This window comes from Cetorhinus maximus, chromosome 9 (assembly GCF_964194155.1).
Source record: "Cetorhinus maximus chromosome 9, sCetMax3.hap1.1, whole genome shotgun sequence".
NCBI lineage: Eukaryota > Metazoa > Chordata > Chondrichthyes > Lamniformes > Cetorhinidae > Cetorhinus > Cetorhinus maximus.
The window spans coordinates 47667124-47691958 of record NC_135887.1 but is presented as its reverse complement, the minus strand read 5'-3'; the positions used below and the strand labels follow the sequence as shown (position 1 = coordinate 47691958).

Genomic DNA, 24835 nt, shown 5'->3' with positions numbered 1-24835 from the left:
CAGAATCACACAGTGCAGAAGAGGCCCTTTGGCCCATCAAGTCTGCACCGACACATGAGAAACACCTGACCTATCTATCTAATCCCATTTACCAGCACTTGGCCCATAGCCTTGAATGTTATGACATGCCAAGTGCTCATTCAGGTACTTTTTAAAGGATGTGAGGCAACCCGCCTCCACCACCCTCCCAGGCACTTTCCCCAAGATTATTCAACATGTGCTGGTTTAAAAGGTCAGGTAAGGTCTTTTGATGCCTCTGTGTGTTAATACCCACTGCCTAGTGTGAGATTGAGTTGCACATGAAGTTCTAAAATTCAACAGGGCAAAAATTGTCCTCAGTAATGTAAAACTTATTCCTGTTTAATGCTCTGAATAGATATGTCCAATAAGTGAGCACAGGGACAGCTTTGGCTGTGATACATTTCAATTATTAAACAACATGGCAAACACCCAAAACCTAGGCCCCATTGCAAGAAATGGTCACTTGAACAAGGTCGACAGAACTGGGTATTTATACAATGCCTTTCATACAGCCCTGAATGCTTTGCAGAAGCAAAATTCACCAGACAATGAGAAATCGAGGACAGCGTCTAGGAATGTGAGCCAAAGGCAAGATCAAAGGTTTTGAGGAGGTGAGCCATGTGACCATGCGCAAGGATGACATTCTGCTTGTCTGAGAGTTGGACAGAAAGGAGCATAAAATTGGCAGCAAAAAAAAAGTAACAGTTTTGAAAGTGTTGAACCTAAGCACAAATATGGACGATAAAAGGCTACTGGACTTTGAGGCTCCAACTGCACCCCTGGGTGACTGGAAAAGTGATTGTACTGAAATACCCCATATGATGTGTTCCTGCTTTCTGAATGGAGAACAAACACATCCCCACAGGAAGAGACAGAAGGAACTGTCAAGGGTGTCACCACAGACTGGTAACAGAATCCCTGGGCTAGATTTAATGGAGGCGATGGGGTCTTGCCTGCACCCTGGAGAGCGGTGGGAGCCTTGCATTGCCTCTTTTAAGGAAGGACTGCTGTATTGAGCACAACTTAGGCACTTAACTGGACACTTCCTTTTGATCAAGGACCCCGGCAGTAGGAAGTCCCGCCCACTGGAGCTACCAGCTAATCAGAGGCTGGTAGCTCTATTGAATGGCAGTACCACCGGAGTGGCAGTGACTGCTGCCACTATAGCACTCATCTGAGGCCTAGGATTGTCGCTTTATCCCAGGCCACAGGAAAGTGATAGCAGGGGAGGGGGGGTCGCGGGGTGGGGAACGTGGGGGAGAGGAGGTGTTGGCAGCAAGGGCAGGGGGGTGGCTCTCAGTGGGACCCCTTCCCAATGCCAGGTCCCTTGATCAGGCACTTTAAATGAGTGAGCGCCCCCCCCCCCCCCGCACCCCCCCCACACCCCGCCCCACCACCGTGGGAGCCTGCAAGGAACCCCAAACAAGTTTGCGTGTCATGCTTCACACACCCTCGCCATTAATTGCATGCTTAAGGGCCTCATTTGGCAGCAAGTCTGGAATGGACTGCCTTTCCAGTCTGGACATTGGGATGGAAGTAGGAAGGTGGCAGTGACTCCGCCTGCCCAAATAAATAAATGCACCCTTGCCATCAAACCCATCACGGTGGAGGGCACAAGAATCTGCCTGTAGAATCTTATAACTCTCAAAGAGGCCATTTGTTCCATTGTGTCTGTGCTGGCTTGTTGAAGGAACTATCCACGAGTCCCACTGACTAACTCTTGCCCCACTGCCTTGTAATTTCTAAGGGCAGAATTTTCTGCCTGTCGGGCGGGCCGATCGGGAGCGGGTGAGGACAGGCGCGGAGCCGATCGCCGCCTGCAATCGGCTACGCGCTGCCATTTTATGTGGGTGGGCCAATTAAGGCCAGCCCAGTGTGACTCATGCCCGGTAGCGCTCAGTGCTACCTGTGCAGGCGGTGGGAGGAGGGAGAGTCGGGGCCTGAGCATGTGCGCAAAAAAGCGCAGAAATCTCCCTGAGGCACGGCGCTGCCTCAGGGAGATTAAGTTCAAATTGAAAGTTTAGAATAGAGACAGATTTAAATTATTTAGACTTGACCCCTCATGTGAGAGTGTCACATGAGCTGGGACATGTTTATGAAATGTGTGATAAATATTTATTAATTTAATAAAACCTTCATGAAACCTCATCCCGCCCGTGGATGATTTTCAGGAAAAACGCGAAGGCCGCTTGGGCTCTTTGCCTGCCCCCCCCCCACCTTAAGGTTGGACGGGCAGCCCTGTTAATTATTTAAATTACTCTCCTAATGTCCTTAACAAGCCTTTGACAATTCGGTGAGCCGCCTCCAGCAAACGCTCACCGCACGGAAGATCTGAATGATGCGTGGTGACGTCACTGCGTGTCATTATACGCGTTAGCCTGTGGGGCCCACCCCCCTGCACGCCGGAGAGAAAATTCCGCCCTGTATATATTCAGATTCTTTTTGAAAGTTGATTGCATGAGGCTTCCAACTGGTTCGTTCAAAAGCACCAACAGGCAGAGGCTAAATGACCCCCTGGGGGGTGAATGGGTGTCGGCAGTCAAAAGATTATCAGAGGAGGACAGAAAATATCCTCGAAACAGGGAATGGGAGGCTGAACATCAAATGTAAAAAATCCTGCCTTTAATATGCTCCCCTTCTCTGCTCAGAAGGCAACACCCATTACATCGTGTTACAGAAAGTGAATTTAAAACACATCCACACAACACTGTCTGGAATATGCTGCAGTTTCCATCACATACCTTCTCCTGCTCTGCTAAGAAAGCATCAATGAAGTCCCTCGGCTCATTTGGGTCCCATAATTTTTTATGCTCTGTGACTATTTCCTGTACAAAGTGAATGCTTTTCTCTTGATTTTCAAATATCTTATTGTGTGGACCCGGGAAGTGACGAAGAAAGGGAAACGCATTCAACAGCTGCAAAAAAGAACACAGGGTTTGAAATGACATACATTATTTTACAAAATGTTTCTGATTTTGTTGAAAATAGTGCATGCAGAAATTCATCCCATTATGTTTACAATGAAAGCAATACCAAGAGGAATTATTTCCCCCGGATCTAAACCGATATCTTAAAAATAATTGTCAATATTATCAACCCTGTCAGTCACTATCTCCGTTAATCCTCAATGTGCTTCAGTGAGTTTCCTTATAAACACATTCCCTTCAGAACCCTTTGTTGGTTTGGTTTTACTGTCTTTACTGTGATGAGGGGAATATTTTATTTTTTTTTACCTTCAGTGGAGAAGTAGAAACAAATAGAACACAAAATTTGTGACCAAGTCATATATTCGGACAGGTGACCAATTGCTTAAACAAAGTGGTAGGTTTTAAGGAGCACCTTAAAGGAGGAAAGAGAAGTAGAGAGGTGGAGAGGTTTGGGAAGGGAATTCCAGAAATTATGGGAATGGTGGAGCAATTATAATCGAGGATGCTCACGAGGTCAGGATTAGAGGAGCACTGAGATTTCAGAGTGCCAGAGGCCTGGAGATTGGTCACAGAGCTAAGGAGAGGCAAGCCCATGGAACAATTAGAAAACAAGGCTGAGAATTTTTAAATGGAGTCCTTCCCAGACCGGGACCCAATGTTGGTCAGATAGAAAAGGGGCGATGGGTGAACTGGATGGTGTGAATTAGGATAAGGACAACAGGGGTTTGAATCACCTCAAATTTACAAAGCTGGAATGTAGGAAGCCAGCCAGAAAAGCACTGGAAAAGTTAGACAATCCACAGGCCACAGATACCAAGAAAATGACTAATATCTTCTGTCTCTGCCGGAGCAACTTCACTACTTTTCCCCATAGAAAATTGACAACAGCAGTAAAAAAGGGTTTTGCAGTTTGTTTAAATAGCCTCAAGCAGTAACAATGGTCACCCATTTGGCCTTATACACTGCTGTACAAATGATGCTGCATTCAGGAGTCACATGGCCAATCACCCTGTCCATGTATAGCTTGACCATGGCCATCAGGACAGAATTATGTTGGTCAATTCCCTTTTCCCAGTCACATGTCTTTGTTTTAAACTAACACAACGTCCCACTTTACTTGACACAACAGAAGAACGCCAAGGCTGGCTCCCTAGGAGGCCAAGGCTGCCTTCTGGAGCTTCAGATCACAATAGCTTTAGGACAACAGCATACAACTGCTGAGCACAGGTACAATAAACTGCATTCATCTATCAGTTCATCATCAAACACACCATTGGAAAGTCACAATATTGCTTCAGATGTGTAGACAGATGAAGCCTCCTGCGGGCTCCTCAACTTTGCCACTCAGTAAAACATAAATGTGGAGCTTCCAGAGAAGGAGAACAACCCCAGGAGCAGCAAGACAACAGATGAGTAATTCCAGGCTAAAGGTACAACTATGGAACAGCTAGAGCTGTATCATTGAGGATACTTCCTACTAAGCATCCAATCGTTTCAACTGTTCACTTTATATCCTCACCAGTGCCCTCAAATACACCATCATCCACATTGTGTTTAGCTCCAATTCAACCACCAATGATGCCCAGAGCTGAAATTCTGATTGATATGTGGTGGAACCAGCAATATGTGAAGGCAACTGTCACCCAACAAAATCCATGTTATACTGTTTATGGTCAAATGTGAAGAGTGGTCACTTTGTTGAGGTAATGAAAGATGATCAGGGTCTGTGGAAGCAGCAAGATGTCTGAGAGAGGAGATGGTGGGGTTGGAGAATTGGTGAAAAACTATGAAAATAAAATCAGGAGAGAAAATAGGAAACACGGTCACATGCAATTCTATAGAGCTAGGCCAGGTCACTCATCACCTTAGCTCCAGTTCGTGATGATGTTTTATCAAATCTTTTCCTTCTACCATTGAAGAATGCAACCCAGCCTTGTCTTTGCATCATTTGAGATTGACACTGACATGTAGAACCCTTCAAAACCCACACCTTCTACTTATTAATTACCCAATGAATCTGTCTTACCTGACCCCAAAATGCACCTTCCAGTTCAAAGCTTTCTTTAATTGTCTTTAAAAATCCAAGGAATTTTTTATCTTTATATTCAAAACGTTCTCCAAAGACAATTGAACAGATAATATTCGAAGTCGCACAGGTTACAATGGAATGTGGATCAAAAGGAAGTCCTGTATAAAAGATAATAAATGGTAATATTTTTCCCAAAAGATGATCCTGGTAATAGTATACATTTTGAAACTCTTATGTGAACAGATTTTAATGAGGGTGTTAGCAGCTGACTGAAGGCTGGGTGTTCATTTCAGATTTAAATCCCTCCATTTGGATTTATTCAAATCCAGGGCCACTGCTCCCCCTTCATGGGGAACCCAGGATCTTTGTTTCTGGTCATTATAGAACACCGGTGAACAAAGTGATAGGATAATGATAGCTATTCAAACTCTACTATTGTTACGAATGCGAGGTCATATAAAATGATTATGTTTTGGACAGTCTCTTGAATTCAAGGTAAAATGGAGTAGTGGGGAGGGTTGTTCATGTCTGTTACGCATTCTGCCTTACAACAAGCCTGTAGCGTGGATACTGGTGGCCCAGACTGAAACTTGCTGAGAGCAAGATGCAAAACGTTCATATCTGAAATCAAAGGCTGACTGTGAACAGACGTTCTTCCTCAGAGTTTTTGGGCAGAAAGAGAGAGAGAGAGAGGCCTCATAGAAAGAAAGGCTGCAGCTGATGTGGTCAGCAGAGAGAAGAAGGTTGCAGGTCCTCTGTGAGCTACCAGGCAGAGCTCAGGAGGGAGAATGGTCACTGATCAAAGAGAGTTATAGGGATCGTAACACTACTTACAAACTGTCCTGGCCAGCCACCCATTTTCCATCATCTATTAATTTCCACTCATCCAAAACTCTGCTGTCTGTATCCTAATATCCTAATACACACAAAGTCCCATTAACCCTTTAGCCCTGTGTTACCTGACCTATATTGGCTCCCAGTCCACCAACATCTCAATTTTAATAATCTTACCCATGTTCCTAACGCTCCATGACTCCAATCCTCCTCATCACTGTAACCTCCCACAACACCAGAACCCTCTGAAAACTGTGTTCCTCAAACTCTGTCTTCTTGTGCATCCCCTCACTTCCTTTACCCCATCACTGGTGGCCGTGCCTTCAGGCACCAAGTCCCTAAACTCTGGAATTCCCTCACATGCCTCCTCACCTCAACACTTCTGTCTCCACCTTTAAACCATCTTGGGTCAAGCATTTGATCTTTTTCCGATCTCGCCCCTTCAGGCGTAAACCTTGCTGGGGTGGCCAGTTTTCTTGGGCAGCAGCACAGTGAGAAGGTGGTGGTGAGCTGCCTTCTTGAACTGCTGCAGTCCATGTGGTGTAGTTCACCAAAAGTGCTGTTAGGAAGGGAGTTCCAGGATTTTGACCCAGCAACAGTGAAGGAACAGCGATATATTTCCAAGTCAGAATGGTGAGTGACTTGGAGGGGAACTTCCAGGAGGTGGTGTTCCCATCTATCTGCTGCCCTTATCCTTCTAGATGGTTGTGGTTGTGGGTTTGGAAGGTCTAAGAAGCCTTGGTGAATTCCTGCAGTGCATCTTCTAGCTGGTACACACTGCTGCTACTGTGCATCGGTGGTGGAGGGAGTGACTGTTTGTGGATGTGGTGCCAATCAAGCAGGCTGCTTTGTCCTGGATGGTGTCAAGCTCTTGTAGCCACAGTATTTATATGGCTAGTCCAGTTCAATTTCTGGTCAATAGTAACCCCCCAGGATATTGATAGTGGGAGATTCAGAGATGGTAATGCTATTGAACATCAAGGGACGATGGTTGGATTCTCTCTTGTTGGAGATGGTCATTGCCTGACACTTGCATGGCGCAAATGTTACTTGCCACTTGTCAGCCCAAGCCTGGATATTGTCCAGGTCTTGCTGCATTTGGACATGGACTGCTTCAGTATCTGAGGAGTCGTGAATGGTGCTGAACATTATGCAATCATCAGCGGACATCCCCACTTCTGACCTTACGATAGAAGGAAGGAACAGCTGAAGATGGTTGGGCTGAGGACACTATCCTGAGGAACTCCTGCAGTGATGCCCTGGAGATGGGATGACTGGCCTCCAACAACCACAACCATCTTCCTTTGTGCTAGGTATGACTCCAACCAGTGGAGAGTTTCCCCCCTGATTCCCATTGACTCCAGTTTTGCTAGGCTCCTTGATGCCACACTCGGTCAAATTGTCGTTGTTAGGTTCTGGGTTGCCACCAGAAACAGCTGCCAGAGGCCTCCAACCCTGTGAGGGAGTCCAACTGCATCTTAAATGAAAAGAACAAACTTTTCAGATGTGCTAGCAGGTTGTCAGCAGCTCCTTTACAGACCATCCAATTTGAAGAGACTAGCCGACCACCTCTGGCAATGGGAAGAGTGTTAGAGGTTTGCATTGAAATGATCTCATCTCAAAGAGTTGGAGAATATTCAATGAAATGCCCATCAAGAGCAAATGGGGTGGCGGGGGGAGAGTCCCAAAGCTCTAACTTTCACCCAGTTTTCTTTTTGTCAGCAGTTGAGAAACTGGTGCACACAGGGCGCATTGAAGAGTAAAATTAGCTACACTGGTCTGAAAATGAGAGAAGACAGCGATAACCTTGGAATCTGCTCACCTTTTTCATCTTCAAATTCTTTGATTAAAAATCCAGCCTCTTCTACAATTCGCATAGCCAGAGATTTCTTCCCGAGCCCAAAGTTTCTCAGTGTTGAAAGTGAAAATTTCCTCTGCTCTCTCCACCAGGGGCCATATCTTGCAAGGACAATACCTACAGGGGTACAACAGAATCAGGGATTTACTTATGTTATTTTCTATCTTACTATTAAGATGTGTCTGAGATTGTTTGCAACTGGTTAAGTTAACTGAAATGTTACAGGAGTCAGATATACAGCTTCTACATTGCTCTGCTTGTAAATTAAAATGAACCCAATTTTTGAGTGAAGAATATATCCCTGGAGCATTCCCACAATTTCCTTTCACTTTCTGGTCCAAATGATCAGGAATGCCTATTGAATTTTCAGTGGTTTAAGAACATAGGAAAAGGATGCACTGAGACCAGTTTCTCTGGACACATGGAGACCAGTTCTATTGCAAAGTATTTACAGCACAGAAATAAGCCATTTGGCCCAACTGTTCAATGCTGGTATTTATGCTCCACACAAATCTTCTACTAGCATTTTTCATCTAAACCGATTAACACATTCTTCTATTCCTTTCACCCTCATGTATCTACCTCACTTAATTCCATCCTTTCAGAATCTTAAAGACCTCTATCAGTTCATGCTTCAGTCTTCTCTTTCCCAAAGAAAAAATTCAGATTCTGTTAAATCTTACCTGATAGGTCTAACCTCTCAGTTCTAGTAATGTTCTAGTAAATCTTTCTTGCACTTTCTCCAATGCCTCTATGGCCTTTTTATAATTTGGAGACCATGAGCTGTTCACCGTACATGGTCTAACCATGGTTCTATACAAGTTAACATTTTATTATGACGTGGCAGATGATATGCGCCAGGCTGGCCTAATCCACAAGGGAAACCTGACCACACTATCACAATGGTTTTGCAGTTTGTATATATTATGAGATTTGTGTACTGAATTCAGAAGTGGTGAATTCACTAAGACCTTTAATGATTTAAAAAATTAACATAAAATGTTTATTAACAAAAGAAAAGAATTCAAACACAGACAGAAGATCACAGTTACTTGATATTATAACAAATCCCCAAATTCCTAATTAACCTGACTCCCAACTATACACCTCCCTTAAGGCAACAGTCCAAAATAGATTTGAAATTCAAATCGTCAATCCAGCAAGGTTACCACATGCACCCACTTGACAGTGGAATTCCAAAGGCTTTTTAATACAACTTTAGTTCCTGGACATAGCTGACCTCTGCAAAAGCAGCTAGAGGCTTTTCCCCAAGGCTGCTTTACATGGTGCAACTTTCAGGATGTTACACGGCCACCCTCACATAACCTTCCATTCTTCTTTATATATATTTCTTTCCCTTTAATGTGTAAAATCCCATTGTTCTACATGTCTTTGGAAATCTACTTTTCCCGTAATATAAAAATCTCTCATTGTCAATATGGCCTCTTTCCTTTTAGGAAAAATACACAATAACTTTGCCCTATTTAACTTGTTAGTTATAAACATCCTATCATCCCTTTGAAAATCAAACAACCCCTTCACTTATCTAAAAATGCAAATTTCATTTACATTTCATCTGTAGAACCCTCATCCTTGCTTGTCCATCTCCATTTCAAAAGTCTGCTTTACGCCTAACTCTTGATAATTTCAACCTTGCAATCTATCTGGCTCTAATTCAATTAAATTAGTCGCATAGTCCTGTATGTTGTCACATTCCTCCTCTCTATTAACTAGACCCCATAATTTGGTGGAATCTGTAAATTTTGAAATTGTACTCCCGATCCAAATCCAAATCATTAATAAATGGTGAACAACAGAGATCTCAGCACCGATCCTTGTGGAAAGCCACTTCCCACCATGTGCCAATCTGGCTAATGACCTTTAACCACTCCTCTCTGTTTGTGGTTTGCAGCCGGCTTGCTATCCAATTTGCCTCTTGTCCCCTTGATTCTACACATTCAGACATTACTCGTGAATCTACTTATGTGGTAGCTTAGCGAAGAAGGCATTTTGGAAACTTGAGAGCTCCAGAGCAGTGTAACTGGGGGGTGCCCCAAAGATGAGCTGGGGACCCCTCCCCGCCACATCAACCGGATGTCCCCAGGTCAGGATTGCCCGGCAATTGCCCAGGAAGTTCAGACATCCAAAGGGCGATTGCCCTGCAATCAGAACCATCCAAAAGTATGATATAAATCACAAATGTTTCCAATTGTCTTACCACTTTTACCTGTCTTATCCAGGAAAGTTTAGAAGAATTAAAACCACTTCTAACTCCTGAGTAACTATTGCACTGATTCCCACCGCCCCAGGCCCCATACGGGACTTGCCTCACCCTCCCACTGATCCTCCCCAACTAGCCTCCAGTCTCCCAATGGGACTTCCCCAGCCCCCCACGGGACTTCTCCGACTATTCTCCCATCCCCACCACCACCTCTGACTACCTCTGAGCCCTCCATGGGACCACCTGACCCCCCCCTCCATAGACCATATCCCACTGACCAACCTTCCCCACTCTGACCACCCAACCCCTCCAAACACCCAAACCCCCCTGACAACCCTACCTCCCCCCAAACATCCAACGCTCCACATTGACCATTCTCACCACCCCACACTGACCACCAACTCCCTTGAACACCTGAACGCCAGTCCAAACACCCGACTCTCCCCACTGACCACCTAACCCACACCACCTCCCACTGACCACCTGACCCCTACCCCCCAACCACCCAATCCCACCCGTCCCAACCACCCGACCCCACCCAGAACACCTTCACTGACCACCCGACACCTCTGCCCAATCATCCGACAGCACCCCCACTGACCAACCCCCTCCACTAACCATCCAACTCACCCGAATATCCAAACCCCACCCGACCACCTGACTCCCCCAAATACCCGACCCTCCCCACTGACCACCCTTTCCCCAACCCCCACCCTTTCCCCAACCCCCACTGGCCACCTGACCCCACCAACACTGACCACCCAACTCCCACCCCCCCCTAACCATCTGCCCCCCTGACCCCCTGAACACCTGGCCCACTCCAAACACTCGATCCACCCACTGACCACCCGACCAACCAACACCCCCTGACCAACTGACCCCTTCCCCTGACCAACTGACTACCCCCCCACCCCCACCCCCCCACCCCTGCCCACTTCTCAATCCTATTCACTTACCTTACAAACCTTTTCCTGGCTTCTCAAAGTGGCTGGATCTTTAAACTTACTTGTTTTGTTTTATGGCAGCTGATGCTCTAGTCTCTCCTGCCCTTGACACAAGGCCTTGGGAACCCACTGCACTACACTCTTCTCATCCGGCCTGAATAGGAAGATCGAGTGGGAAAGGAGTGGCAGATTTTAGGTAAGTAGCTAGGATCAGAGTGGCAATCTGACTCTAATTATCATTCCATGGAAGTTCAGGGCCTATATCTCCTACTTGCTTTTATCTACCCTTTCTACCTCTTCAAAAACTCAGTAAGGTTGGTTAAGCATGATCTTCCATTTTGGAATTTGTACTGGCAATTCTTTATTATATTTTCAGGTTTCAGATTTTTTTAATTCCCCCTTTGAGTAAGGCATCCATTATATTTCCTACCACCAACATTGAGGCCTGAATTTTCACACAGACTGAAAAGTTCTCTAACTGTATAAAAATGTCAGTAGAATCCAGAAGTCCTGCCCCTGAACACAGACTCCACCATTTTAGCGAGGGGGGTGGGGGGGTGGGGGGGGGGGGGGGGGGGGGGGGGAGGGGGGGTGATGGGAGCAGGTTATAAACTGTACATCCATTACTCATGGAGGCAGCTGCCCATATAAATCAGCAGTTGCCTCCAATCATGTGATTTTGGTGAGGTAGGTGCCTGAAACCAGAAGTGTGCACATTAGGTCTTGTGGATTTGCTTGGATAGCCAGGGTACCCTTCTGGAGGGGTAAGATACCGCTTTGGATATGGTCCTGAGACACCCTTTTGGAGAGGTAAGACACCCTTTGGAAGAGATAAGGCACACTTTGCGGTAGGTAAGATACCCTTTGGGACTGTTAAAAGTAGACATGATTGTGCATAAAAACTGCATAACTTCATTGGAATTGTCAGAACTGTCAAGCAGTCAAAGCTGTCGAAGGATTGTCAAAACTCACCGGAACTGTCAAAGCTGTCAAGGGATTTAACTTTGCTAGTCATAATTTTTTAAAATTAATGTGTGGAGTTTAAAAAATAAATCAGTGCCTGCTATTTCACTCTGCCTGTTGACATAAGCCTGAGCATTTTCATTATAGGGATTATACTGCATGACTGATTTTACAACCTAAGATTAGCACAATGGGGTGCCTGTTAAGTGAGCAGTTTTATTGACAGCTCCAAGTGGTTATAGAGTAGAAAAGTTTGTTTTCATAAGAGATCAAGCATTTAAGTAAAATGTTTGTTTTCATAAGAGATTACTTGAAGGAATTTCACTGCATTGATTTTTTTTTATCAGAGTAATTTTTTAGTAGTGATATCATCAATAGACACAACTATTTTATGGCAGCATGGCTCCTGATGTTTGCCCATGGTGGAGACGAGATGAGATGGCTTGGTGGGGATAAGGGAAAAGGGTGGTAGGTGGGAGGCATGAATTGGCATGAGTTGTCACTAAGTTGGCATAGGAGCTATAAAAGGCCACGGGGATGAGTGGGGGCATGGGTTGGCATAGAGGATATGAGGGGCCATGGTGGGTAGAGGGGCAAAGGGTGACATGGGGGTATGAGGGGCCATGGTGGTGGGTATAGGGACATAGAGTGGCATAGAAGGTATGAGGAGCCATGGGGGTGGGTAGAACGGCATGGGTTGCCATAGGGATTATGAGGGGCCATAGGCGTGTGGGTGGCATGAAGTTGCACAGGTTGGCATAGATAGGCATGGGGATTGTTGGGGGGGGGTGGGGGTCAGGAGTGAGGACTGGAGGGCCTTTTTTTATCTTAATCATTTTTTAAAACCTTAACAAAGTGTTGGAGTACAGAGGCAGGCCTTCCACCCACCCCCCAGCCTTTCCACTCCCCCCCGCCCCCTCCGCCACACCCCCCCCCTCCACCACCTTCAGCATCCCCCCCTCCCCCACTCCCGGAACAAATCCAACCTTGTGGGCCTCCTTTTCCTGAGTCAGGGTTGGCAGAATGGAATGATATCCTGTCTCTGCGCTCCCAACCTGGGAGTGAAAATCTGGACCTAAGTTAAAATCTCCCATGATTAATATTCTCTGCCCTTAACTCATTTCACATTTCTGTTGACATTTTTTCTCCACTTCCTTTCCACAATGTGGTGGTCTGCAGAATATTCCTGTTAGTGGGAACAACCCCTTCATGATTATATCAATCTCAGGAGCACACTGACATCGGTTCCCCTGAACACATTGAGATCAGTTCCCCTCTGACATGACAGAATTGCTGAAGGCTGGAAGATGGTACTGTGTTGATTATCAACAGAAACAACTAAAGTCAATTAGAAAAACAGAACCAATGAATGTAACCATTCAGTTGAAACAAGAACCACCTCGTTCCCCCTGGTTCCTGAGACTGTCTCTGAAGCCTGGAACATAGATACCTTCTCCTGTGTGCTTAAACACATCTTCATATACTGGTAAGGCTGGCCGGTCAGCAAAATCCTCTGATTTCTTCACCAGTGCCTCTTTTAGGGTTTCGTAGCCGTTCAGTATCACGGTGTTTGTCCATCCAAGTTGTACACTGACCACATTGCCATAGTTCTTGCACAGCTTAAAATTGGAAAAAACAGAATTAAGTGGGGGGAAAACATGACTCCATTGTAGGTTTGACAATGATCACTTATGGGTCAGAAACAACATTGATCAGAGGTACTGCATTTTGGAATGATTCCAACAGACACAACCTATCCTGTAGCCCCGTCCCAGTTCAGGTTGGCATTCCAGCCCATGTGTCATTGTATGTGATGGGCAAGGGTGGGATCGGATTCTTCATTTGCCGTGATTGTTTTCCTCAGTTCAGCCCCCATCCAACTGACCGTGAATCTGATCCTGAATCTGATAAATGCCACAATACCTTAGCCATGCACAAATCCAGACAAGTCGAAACCAGTCGGCAAATCAACTGGTCATAACTGGCCTTGACTGCAATTTACAGGCCACAAACTGCTTTAAATGGATACAACAGGAATAAATGGAGATTATAATGGGAAACCAGTTGGCATCCCCACTTGTCCAGCTGACTTTAACTGGAATGTTGACTCATTGGCTGGTTCAACTGGATGCAACCGGATAACTGGCACATAACGGGAAACCAGTTGTATTTCCACTTACCCAGTTGACTTTATCTGTAACCGTTTGATTCTTATTGGAACAAGTTAACTTGTTCTGCTGGAACAAGTTGGAAGGCAAACTGGAACCGGTTGGAATTAAGTGGAGCCAGTTGACATGTAGATGCTTCAATGATTTTTTGAACTGGAAATCCATATCAGTTGAAGCCAAATTGATTGACTTAAGTCAAAAGTGAAGAATAATGGGATAATAGTTATGGTAATGAGATAGTGATGTGTACTATGATGTAACAGTGACATCAGCAGTCATGTGCAAAAGACTAAGAAGATAAGATGGAATCGTCTGTACAAAAGAGAGATATACTGACCTTGAAGCTTATTATGTATCACAGTGTAAATAAAGTAGTTTTTGAAGAAACCTACTTGAGTTAGACCTAAGTTACTCATAAGTCAAGGAAAGCTATCCTGATACAGATTAGGCCACTTACTACCTGAAGAGAGATCTAAGTACTATTCAAAGTGGAAACCAGACCATAAACCATAGTAAGGTGGTGCACAAACAATGTGTTACAAAGGGCACAATGACATTTATCTCCTCACCTCACATGTATGAATACATTACACAGACACAACTTTATTAATGGTGCTGTGTTCAATCATTTCAAGTGCTTTTGGTTTTTCTGATTTTGTGTATCAGCCACACCCAAAGAATCACATAATGGCAAAACATAAACTCTATGGAAAATTTCTCGGGAGAGGAAAATAAAACAAAAGAATTTTTCTCATCAGGAAGCATGAAAAAAGCCATCACAGGATTAACCATTGCCATTATTTAGTTGCCATGATTTAGCATCAGTCATAACTTACTGGTAGGACTCCTCCGTTAAAGTGTTGAGCGGTGGCCCTTCACGGGCTGCTACTGCTCTGCGACTCATCCTTGCTGCCTCCATCCCATTCTGCGGTACTCGCTCCATCCAACTCTGCGGTCCTTCCTGACCTCCTCCTGATAGCTGAACCCCTTGTTGCTATGTGCTCGCCACCCTTGTGGCCGAGCCTTTGCTGTGAATGAGAGCTTCGGTGAGGGGTGGCCTGAAAGGTGGCGAACATGAATTAATAAGGGGTTTGGTAATCGGGAAGGACCATGGAGCAGGATAGAACAAGTGCCGCGGAGCAGGAGGCAGCAAGGTTGGCCAGTGGAACGAGAGGCAACAACATGGTCCGTGGAGCAGGAAGTAGAAAGATGGCGCCCTGCACTACCCCTTGACTGGCCGACTTTACCAAAAACCACTTGCTGATTGGCTAGGGTAATTGTCAATCAGCAGCAAGCAAAACGTGATGCAGCTTGATGGACAAGCTGTCGCCATTTTGAACAATTGGTAGCAAGCTCCTCCCAGTCATTAATGTCAAAGCTGCCACACTTCAAGGAGATTTTCAGAGCGAATTGGAAGCCTTTTCTTTGTCCTCCCCTGGAGCATTGCCCATTAGAAAGCTGAGAATACAGGACCAGGCAGGGAAGACTGTTTTCGACCATCCGAACACCATGTTTAGTTCATCAACGTTGATTTTGCAGGAGTTTTGCCTGAATGCTTGTGGAGCTGGTTTCAAGAAAGATACTAACATTAGTTTGATGGTCCTCCCATTGAATCCGGAGGATGCAGTGAAGGCATTTCTGATGGAATTTCTCCAGCACTCTTATACCCAGTGCAGGTCTCACTGCAGTACAGGAGTGTGGTGACAGTTAGTAGCACTCTTACCATGAAAACCTGTGCTGAAATAGTGAAGGGCAGAATGGGCTCAAAGGACCAAGTGACCTTCTCCTGCTCGAATTTCTTATGCTCTTTTGTTCCCATCAAAGTTTAAAGTGAAGGCTGCTTTAGTAACTATGTCATAACTTTGAATATAAACTTTCATAGTTTTATGGCTGTTCTAAGGTTGTGGGTTCAAGACCTACTCTGGAACTTGAGCACAAAAATTTACACTGACAGTCCAGCGTAGACCTGAGGGAGTGCTGCACTGTCGGAGGGGTGCATTCTTGTGGATGAAAGAGCCCTATCTGCCCTCTCAGGAGGATGACAATGATCTTACAACACTACTTTGAAGAAGAGCAGGGAAGTTCTCCCCAGTGCCCTGGCCAATATTTATTCCTCAATCAACATCACAGAAACAGGTTATCTGTTCATCAGCACATTGGCTGCCACATTTCCTACATTACAACAGTGATTATGTTTCAAAGTGCTGCAAAACACTTTAGGATATCTTGCGGTCATGAAAGATGCTATATAAATGCAAGTCTTTCATTTCTGTGTTCTCTCTGCCCTTATATCCTTATCCTCTGGACTTTGTGCATTCTTGTTGGTTGTCAACTTTGTTCCTGGTCCTAACACTTGTTAAAAACCTGCTTTTTCTGTTTTATTTTATCCTCTATTTTCTTTGTCATCCAGGGAATTCCATCTTGGATACCCTATCGATCTTTCTTATGGGAACATGCTTGGTTTGTACCCAAACTATGAAGGTCTGTGCTAAAATATTGAAAGGTGGAGCAGGCTCAAAGGGCCAAATGGCCTATTCCTGCCTCTATTTCTTTCATTCTAGGACAGCTCATACAGCAGCTTTAAAACGGAGGTTGCTTTGGTAACCGTGTCATAGCTTTATAAATATAAACTTCTTGCAGATTTATGGCGGTTCCAAGTCACAGGAGTTAATTAGATTCCCAAGGAGGCAGTCCAAGGTGATGTACGTGATGATGGAGCTTTGAGCGCAAGTCAGCCATTTTGTGGCAGATTCAGTAATCTGATCCAGACCGCTTGGTCCACAGTCCTCCACAGTACTGATTGACAAACCAGCCTGGATCAATGATGGAATAAACTCTGTCAGTGTTCCCGTGCATACTGGTCCCTTTCTGGGTCTATCTCACCTAGACACACTCCTTCCACCCAGCAGCATACTTTATGCAATCCACCTGCTACTTTACACACCAACACCACTAAAAACAACTTGTAATCATACAGCATCTTAAACATAATAAAATGTCCCAAGGTGTTTCACAGAAGCAGAATAAAACAAAATATGACACTGAGCCACATAAGGAGATGTTAGGGCAGTTGACCAAAAACCCAATCAAAGATGTAGGTCTTATGGAAGAAGGAGAAGTTTAGAGGTGGAGAGGTTTAGAGAAGGGATTCCAAAGTTTAGGGCCTAGGCAGCTGAAGGCATGGTCACCAAGACTGAAGCAATTAAATTCAGAATGCTTAATGGATCAGAATTAGAGGAGCTCAGAAATCCTGGAGGCTTGTAGGGCTGGACGACATTCAGAGATAAGGAGGGGTGAGGCCATGGAGGGATTTAAAACTAAGGATGAAAGTTTTAAAATTGAGATGTTGCTTATCAATAAACACAGGGGTGATAGGTGAACAGGACTTGGTGTGAGTAATGATATGGGCAACAGAATTTTGGGAGGTGTCAAGCTTACACGAGGTGGAATGTGGGAGGCTGGTTGGGGTGTGCTGGAATAGTCAAGTCTAGAGATAACAAAGACATGAATAAGGGTTTCAGCAGCAGATGAGCTGAAGTAGTGTTTTTCTACAGGGAATATTGCCTTAATTGCTCTCAAACAGCCATCCATCTAATTTTTTATATCTCTAACACCCTCTTGTTGCTGGGGCTGTATCAATAGAAACCTTGAGGATTCAGGTAGCATCATCTTCATGAAGCTGATATCCTTAAAGGGCCTACATCTGCTCTAATGTGATGTGCATCTAATGCCTGATAGGCATGGACCAGAAGCTCCCCCTTGTGCTGGCTTTGGAGGTGACTGTATGGGTGTCAGTATGTGACTGTATTGTAATGTCGATGCTGGGCATGGCCTCCATTGGTCTGTATGAAAGCATGATTAAGTCATGAAAACTTTGAAGTAGACGCTCTTCAGGCCTTCTGTGGAGATAACTGTGGACTCCTCCAACTTTTCCATCATCTGCACCACAATGAAAGAAACTGCCCACACGTGACACCTGAATCAGATATATTTTAAAGACCAGGCCTGAGATCTTGGTCCTCGGGCTCCTCAGCCAAGGGCAGCCATTTCTGCCAAGTCCAAAAAGTCACAGCTATTCCCTTAACATTCCCTCCCAGCCCCCACTGTTCACTAAGATAAAAGCAAAATACTGCGGATGCTGGAAATCTGAAACAAAAACAAAAATAGCTGGAAAAACTCAGCAGGTCTGACAGCATCTGTGGAGAGGAAGACAGAGTTAGCGTTTCGAGTCTGTATGACTCTTCGTCAGAACTGTTCTGATGATGAGTCATACAGACTCGAAACGTTAACTGTGTTCCTCTCCACAGATGCTGTCAGACCTGCTGAGTTTTTCCAGCTATTTTTCTGTTTTTGCCACACTGTTCACTGATGGTTTCAGCCATTGTGATCTATCGATCACAGTCTTAAAACTTTCAGTATCCCACTATCCACAGCCTTTTATGGGAAAGAGTTCCAGATTTCTACTTTGATTTCTACTACCCTTTTGAAAAAGTGCTTTTTGATTTCACTCCTGAATGGTCTGGTTCTAATCTTAAAATTATGCTCCCTTGTTCTGGATTACCCCACCAGAGGAGCTGGTTCCTTTATATCTACTCTGCCGGATCCTTATACAACTTAAAGTGTCTCGATTAGATCACCATATTGAAGGAGATACAAGCCAAGTTTAAACAACTTGCGCTCAAAACATATACTTTTACAAAACTACATTAGTTATAGTTTTAAGAACCTATGTTCATTTTCAACATTGTGACTGTAATTCAATTTAAAACCAGAACAAGTGTACATTAAACACAAATGTTATACTTGATCATATTAAAGAAAGAGTATGGAGAGAAGAATGATCAGTCGGATACAGTAGGAAAAACTGAGGCGAAAGAGAGACAAACAGGATGGAGATAGAAGGCAGCAGAAGAGAAGCAACTCAGAAAATAAACAATTAGAGGGGAAGAGAGATTGATCGAGAGGGAGAAATGTGATCTCTGGAATGGGGCCACTCTCTCTCATTATTCAGCTGTCCACTCGGTCAGAATCTGGAATAAGACAACATTGAACACAGAAGTTACACTTGACTCCACTAGGGAAAGCAAGATCTTAAAGAAAGCAAAAATAAAAAGAGAAACGATTAAAGAAAAATTGGAGAGGAAGAGGAACAGATGGGAAAAAAAATTAGACGTAGGACAGAAATAGAGAGAGACGGGTGAAAGAGGTAACCCAAATACAAGGGAGGAAAAAGAACTGAGAGGGTTAAATGTGATCCACAGACCTGGATCCCTCACCTTCAGCCAGCCCCATTCACTCTTATCTCACCATTTGTGCTTTACCTTTGCAAACGACAGGTGAGGGTTGCTCAAGTCTACCTGAAGAATGTTCCCAATAAAAGGCAAACCCCTGGGCCCGGGAGGGTAGTTCTGACACTTCTTCCGTGTCTTCATGAAGTCAAAGGCCAGGGCAAACACGGCGAAGAACACGGCCAGCACAGTGAACGGGAACGCGGGGAAAGCTGAGAGCTCCATGTTTACCAGACAGAAAAACACTTGACCTGCAGCCAACAAGCAAAGAACAAATTCCATTCAGTCTGCCAGCTGAGTGTCAGTGAGTTCTGCTGCAAAGTTTTACTGGGAGAGACCATCCCGTTTTAAGTAATACTCAGCACTTTATTACAGCGCCACATTACTTTAGTTTATCAATTCAGGCGTCTATATATGTAAGCTATATCAATAAAAAACCTACTAAAGATCAATCACTTCTTTACTCTTGTTTAAATTGTCTCCCTAAATCCCTTCTTCAAACAGAGTTTGATTAATAAGGTTTTCAACGCATAACGTGACAGTAATTCCAACGAGTTCTGTGTTCCTGAGTTTTGTAAATTCAACTGACACACTCAGATGGGGCCCAGATTAAACCCTAAATAGGCCAGAGATGTTATTTATGACATTCAGACAAATATTGATTCTTCCTCTACTTGCTATTGTAACAGGCACAAACTCCTATATTTTGAAAGTGTTCTTGCTTTGCTTATAAAGTGCCCAGTGGAGTGTCATACCAACCTGTTCAGCTTTGGTTCTCTAATATTACTAATAGGAATAACTGTGTAGATTATTATGATCAAAGTTCTTTCCAGACCCTTTTCCAACATCGAGCACAACATTTTACTCTCATGGGCAAGGATCGTCCCTCCCTGTGACCTAAAGATAATGCAATGCAAACTGGGACATTGTGCCTTCAGTGAAGGGAAAGCTGTGTAAAGTTAGAAAATATTAAAATCACCCATCAGCCCGTGCCCTGATCCTTCATCCTCTCTGGTGAAATTGTTGCACTGTTATTCTGTTAAGCCACTTTCCAGTTTCACTTTCAGGTCTTTAAGTAAAGTATATGTCAAACAACCTGGCCCAGCAATCTGACATTTTATAATTAGAAACTGGATCAGATCAATTGGACGTGACACAATTTTTGCTTCATAATCAAATCTGTAGGGAAATCCTGGAGAGACAAGCCTGGGTTTTGAAGTTCTAGCTGATTGTTGCCGTGGTGTAAAATGGATGATCAGAAGCTTTGCCTAACCCCACCTATCTTGCACGCCAGTGTACTTTCTATTCAACAGAACCTCTACATGGATTGACGTGAGCCTGTGATGCCAATTGTAAATAATTGACCTTGTTTTTCCCAGCACCATTACTGGCACCAATGAATTTCCTAATGAGATGTATTGGACAAATTCTGAAGTGCTTTGGAGGGTTTCCAAGCAGGGTTAGGTTGCACAAGATATCCTGTGCCCACCCATCAGGACACACACCTTGCTTTTGCAGGTGAAAGGATGTTGAGGGCTTCCTTCATTATCATGAAATTTATGTCCGTAATGATCTTGGCACACTGGTGAAAGGCCAACTATTGAAAAAGTCTGATGTTACCTTGGCAGTAATCCAGTCACTGTGGGCTGTTCTTTCAGTGATACTCCATAGATTCCCAATCTGTGCTCACAGCAGGAGAGGCTCTATATTTGGATAAAGACAAAAAGCTAAAAGCTACTGCGGATGCTGGAAATCCAAAACAAAAACAGAACCACCCGGAAAAACTCAGCAGGTCCGGCAGCATCGGCGGAGAAGAAATCAGCCAACGCCTCGGGTCTTCATGACCCTTCGGCAGAACTGAGAGCCTGCATCCATTTCAATAATAACAACACATTGCATTTATAAAGCACCTTTAAAATTGTAAGACATCCCAATGTGCTTTATAAGATCATTATCAAAGAAAATTTAACACCAAGCCACATGGATTAGGGCAGATAGCCGAAAGTTTGGCCAAAGTGGTAGATTTTAAGGAGCATCTTAAACATGGAGCGAGAGATAGAGAGGAGAAGAGGAGTTGAATTTCATGTGCCTCGGCAGTCGGCGGCAACCCACGCCGGAAGTCAGTGGATTGCTGGCTCGCTCCCCCGCCTCTGACAAACAGTGTATAACACATGTAGCAGCCAATTAACAGCCGTCCAGTGGTGGACTGACAAACAGCATCAGGAAATGGTGGGCAGTGCATAGAATTGGCTACTGTTTGCTGGACATCCAGAAACAGAGGGAGCAGGCCGTGACCCAGAAGGAGGTCATGGCCACCCATTTGTAGGGGCTACTGGCACAGAATTCAGGGCAGCCGCGCCAGGAAACATTGTTTGGGTACATCAGAACTTTGTGGTAAAGAATCTGAACTATTGCAGTAGGCAAGAGCTTCTTTATATATGTGCAAGAGTTTTCTAGTTTGGAAGCATTCAGGACCCTTGTCAGGGAAGAAATAACATTGAAATGTAGCTGACCCTTTCCCATGATGATTATGGTAATACTGAACATCAGGTTGTTAACTCTCTTTGTCTCTCCACAGATGGCCGAGAGAATGGAGCCAGGAGCTGGGGAGGGTCCCAGACCAAGGACGACCCCAAGGTTTGACAATGACTCCCTGCAAGTTCTCCTCCAGGCTGTAGGTGATAGGCAGGGAGTCCTCATGCCTGCTGATGGGAAGAGGAGGTCTCCGAACCAGACAAGAGCAGTCTGGATGGAAGTCGTAGTGGAGGTCAGCAGCCTACCGGTCATCCAGCAAACCTGGCTGCAGTGTCCCAAAAGGCTCAAATGACCTTTTGAGATCTGCAAGGGTGAGTGTGTCACATTCTGGAGATGGACATATATGGAAGGGTGTAATTTGGGTCCATTATGGAATTGTCTTGCATGTTGCCCAAGTGTGTGAGGAGGCATGAAGCAGACATGCCACTCTGTATGGCAACAGGGGTTATGAAGGGGGTTGGGAACTAGCACACCTCTTAGTTGGCAAGGAACATTGAGAATAGTGTACTGCTGACAAAGTGCACAATGGCCACACATTTGAAGGGATGATTGGAGCACAGAATCATCATTACAACCTCCCTCTTTAATTGCAGGAGAAGAGGGCGCACAATGCCTGAGAAAGGAAAAGGTCTGGAGGCGGTGTCCCCAACTTTGCCATCCTGACAGACATTGAGGAGAAGGTCAAGTATAGTCCCAATTGCAGTCTTTATATCTGCCTTTTCACCAGCCCTTGAAAAGAAACGTGAGTCGCACCGGCCATGTTTCCCATGCACCCACCTTATAACGTGGGCAACACTTTATTGCAACCAATTGGACTGTTAACTACCTAAATCAGCTCTCAATTACTGATTTCAAAATGGCGGATGGGGTGCCAATTTTGGAACCTACCTGTCTACTGTATTATGGCGGACCAGTGAGATGACGTTGAGCTCGTGACCCAATATCACCACAAAGCTTTAACTGTGGTGGGACTATGGATGTCCCGTTTTGGCCGTGTAAACTTCAGCCCGAGATTTACAGAGGAGCAGATACCAGCAAGGGTATTTCCTGAGGTAAATCAGGGACTATTGGTTGGGTAACAGCAGGGCTTGGGTTTTAAAAGTAAAACTTTGAGTAAAAGGGAAGCCTGTGAATCATGGGGTGTGTGATATCTACAGGAAAGTGAGGAAGGTGCAGGGGAGCGGCCGGTTCAAGGGAAACCCAGCAAGGCTGGGAACGCCGGTGTTCCTGCTGAATTTAACATAGCTTGGGGCTGGTGGGGTGGGGGAGGGTCAGTGTTCCTAGCAAGAGGGCGAGGGAGGCTCCGATCGGCAGAATGGAAGGCTGAGGTCTTCCTTGAGGATCTATGCAGAGCACTCCTGTTCCTCTTGGTGCACAAGGAATATTATAAAATGCGTTACCTGCCAAATCCAACAGACCCCATCTCCATTTTGCTGCTGGGTTTCCCAACCCTGGGGAACTCAGTTGGCATTGACTAAATTTAAATCAGATTCCCAATTGCACTGCGGAAGGATGATTTAAATATGTTAATAAAGTGTCCTGCCTCTCCAAGATGGGACACCCACACGGCACACAATCCAAGGAAATGGGTGGGGAGGGGGTAGTGGGGGTGGAGGGGTTTAATATTGAGGACATGGGGTCCTGGGAAAGAATAGTAGGAATCTGAAATAGCTCTTGATTTCAACCCAGAGAGAGAAATATTGGATAATGCCTGCAAAGCATTGTGAGCAGGGCATGGAGAAAGGGTAGCGCAGGTGTCATCTTGCCAGAGGGCGAGGTCATATACGAGTTCTGTTGCAGGGGACTCAGATGAGGGTAGTGAACTGGAAAAGGCTGATGGGCATGCACAATAAAATGCTTGGTGCATTGGCAGGCCTGCCAGAAAGCCTGCGGTCCATGTCAAGGGCATGGAGGAGTCCGGTACCAAATTGCCACAGGACTTTGTGTGGAGCTTGAAGCCCATCCTTTCCAGGAAGTGGTGACCAACTCCATCAGAACCCTTGGAGATCCAACCATGATGCAGTGCGTCATGACAAATCTCTCCACTTCCTTTGCAGTACAAGTCAAAGCTATCTGAGAGCTACAATGGAAGCTCAGAATGAGGTCATGTAAGCTCAGCTTGGTGCCATCCAGGCTCAGACTGCTATCATCATAGCTCCATTGCTCCAGTACTCAAAGGGGCTTACAGGCTCTCACAGTAGTCCAGCAATTTGTCCTTAAACATATTATGAAGATTGTCGCAGTGCCATCCTATGAACCTGGTGTCCACCCTCAACATTTGTCATCTCTCACTGCCAACCAGCCCAGAATGTGGCTTCCCATGTTGAGATGCTGCAACCGAATGTCAGGCCTTCTAGGTACAGAGCTGCTAGAGGTCATCCTGCAGGGCCATCCACAGTCTCACCCATTGAAATGCAGCAGCATTCCAGCAGCCATGCTGTAGCCATGGGGGGTAGCACAGCATAGCAGCAATCAGACAGGCAAAAGCAACTGCAAAACAGGCACTAATTGAATGTATAACAGGTGAGTATTGTATGGAGTGTTGGATAATGTTGGGATAGAATTCTGGTGTCTTTTGTTTCAGGATTTTGGCCAAGAGCATGCTGCGATGGTCAGTGACAGAGTGATATTAAGATGGGGACATGTTGGCCACTGGGGATCTAGGTTTCACTCAAGGGAACAGGAATCTGATGATTCACTTCTTATCAGTCTGTTTGGAATGTTGATGTGCCGACAGCCTCCTCTCTTCCTCCTCCTCTTCACCCTCCTTCCACTCTGTTTTTGCCTTTCTCCTCTCTTCTCTTCCTTGTTTTGATGCCCTCTGTATTGTGACATTGTTTACACTGATGACTGAGGTGAGTTACACATTAATCACCCTCATCGACTGGGATCAAAACAGGATTACAACAAATCACCATTTAGTGAACTCCCACTTCACTATCTTTCCTCCTCTATATTTTAGCCTGGAACAGCTCTCTAGTGCTCCCTTTCGCTATCCCTCAAGTCAGCATGTCTTATACTGACTGACTGTAATAAATGTAGGCCGG

General features: G+C 45.0%; 1 protein-coding gene across 4 annotated transcripts in view; it reads right to left on the bottom strand.

Annotated features, from left to right (window-relative positions):
* Positions 1-19582, bottom strand: part of LOC144684626 (cytochrome P450 2D6-like) — a 46562-nt gene extending 26980 nt beyond the window's left edge. For all 4 annotated transcript variants that reach the window (XM_078548652.1, XM_078548650.1, XM_078548651.1 and 1 more), the window contains exons 1-5: positions 19287-19582; positions 13248-13416; positions 7634-7786; positions 4975-5135; positions 2763-2936 (exon numbers count right to left, since the gene is read on the bottom strand). In XM_078548652.1, the coding sequence (XP_078404778.1) occupies positions 2763-2936; positions 4975-5135; positions 7634-7786; positions 13248-13416; positions 19287-19535 (906 nt within the window). In that variant the 5' untranslated portion in view covers positions 19536-19582. The remainder of the gene's footprint in view (positions 1-2762; positions 2937-4974; positions 5136-7633; positions 7787-13247; positions 13417-19286) is intronic.
* Between the last annotated feature and the right edge of the window lie 5253 nt (positions 19583-24835).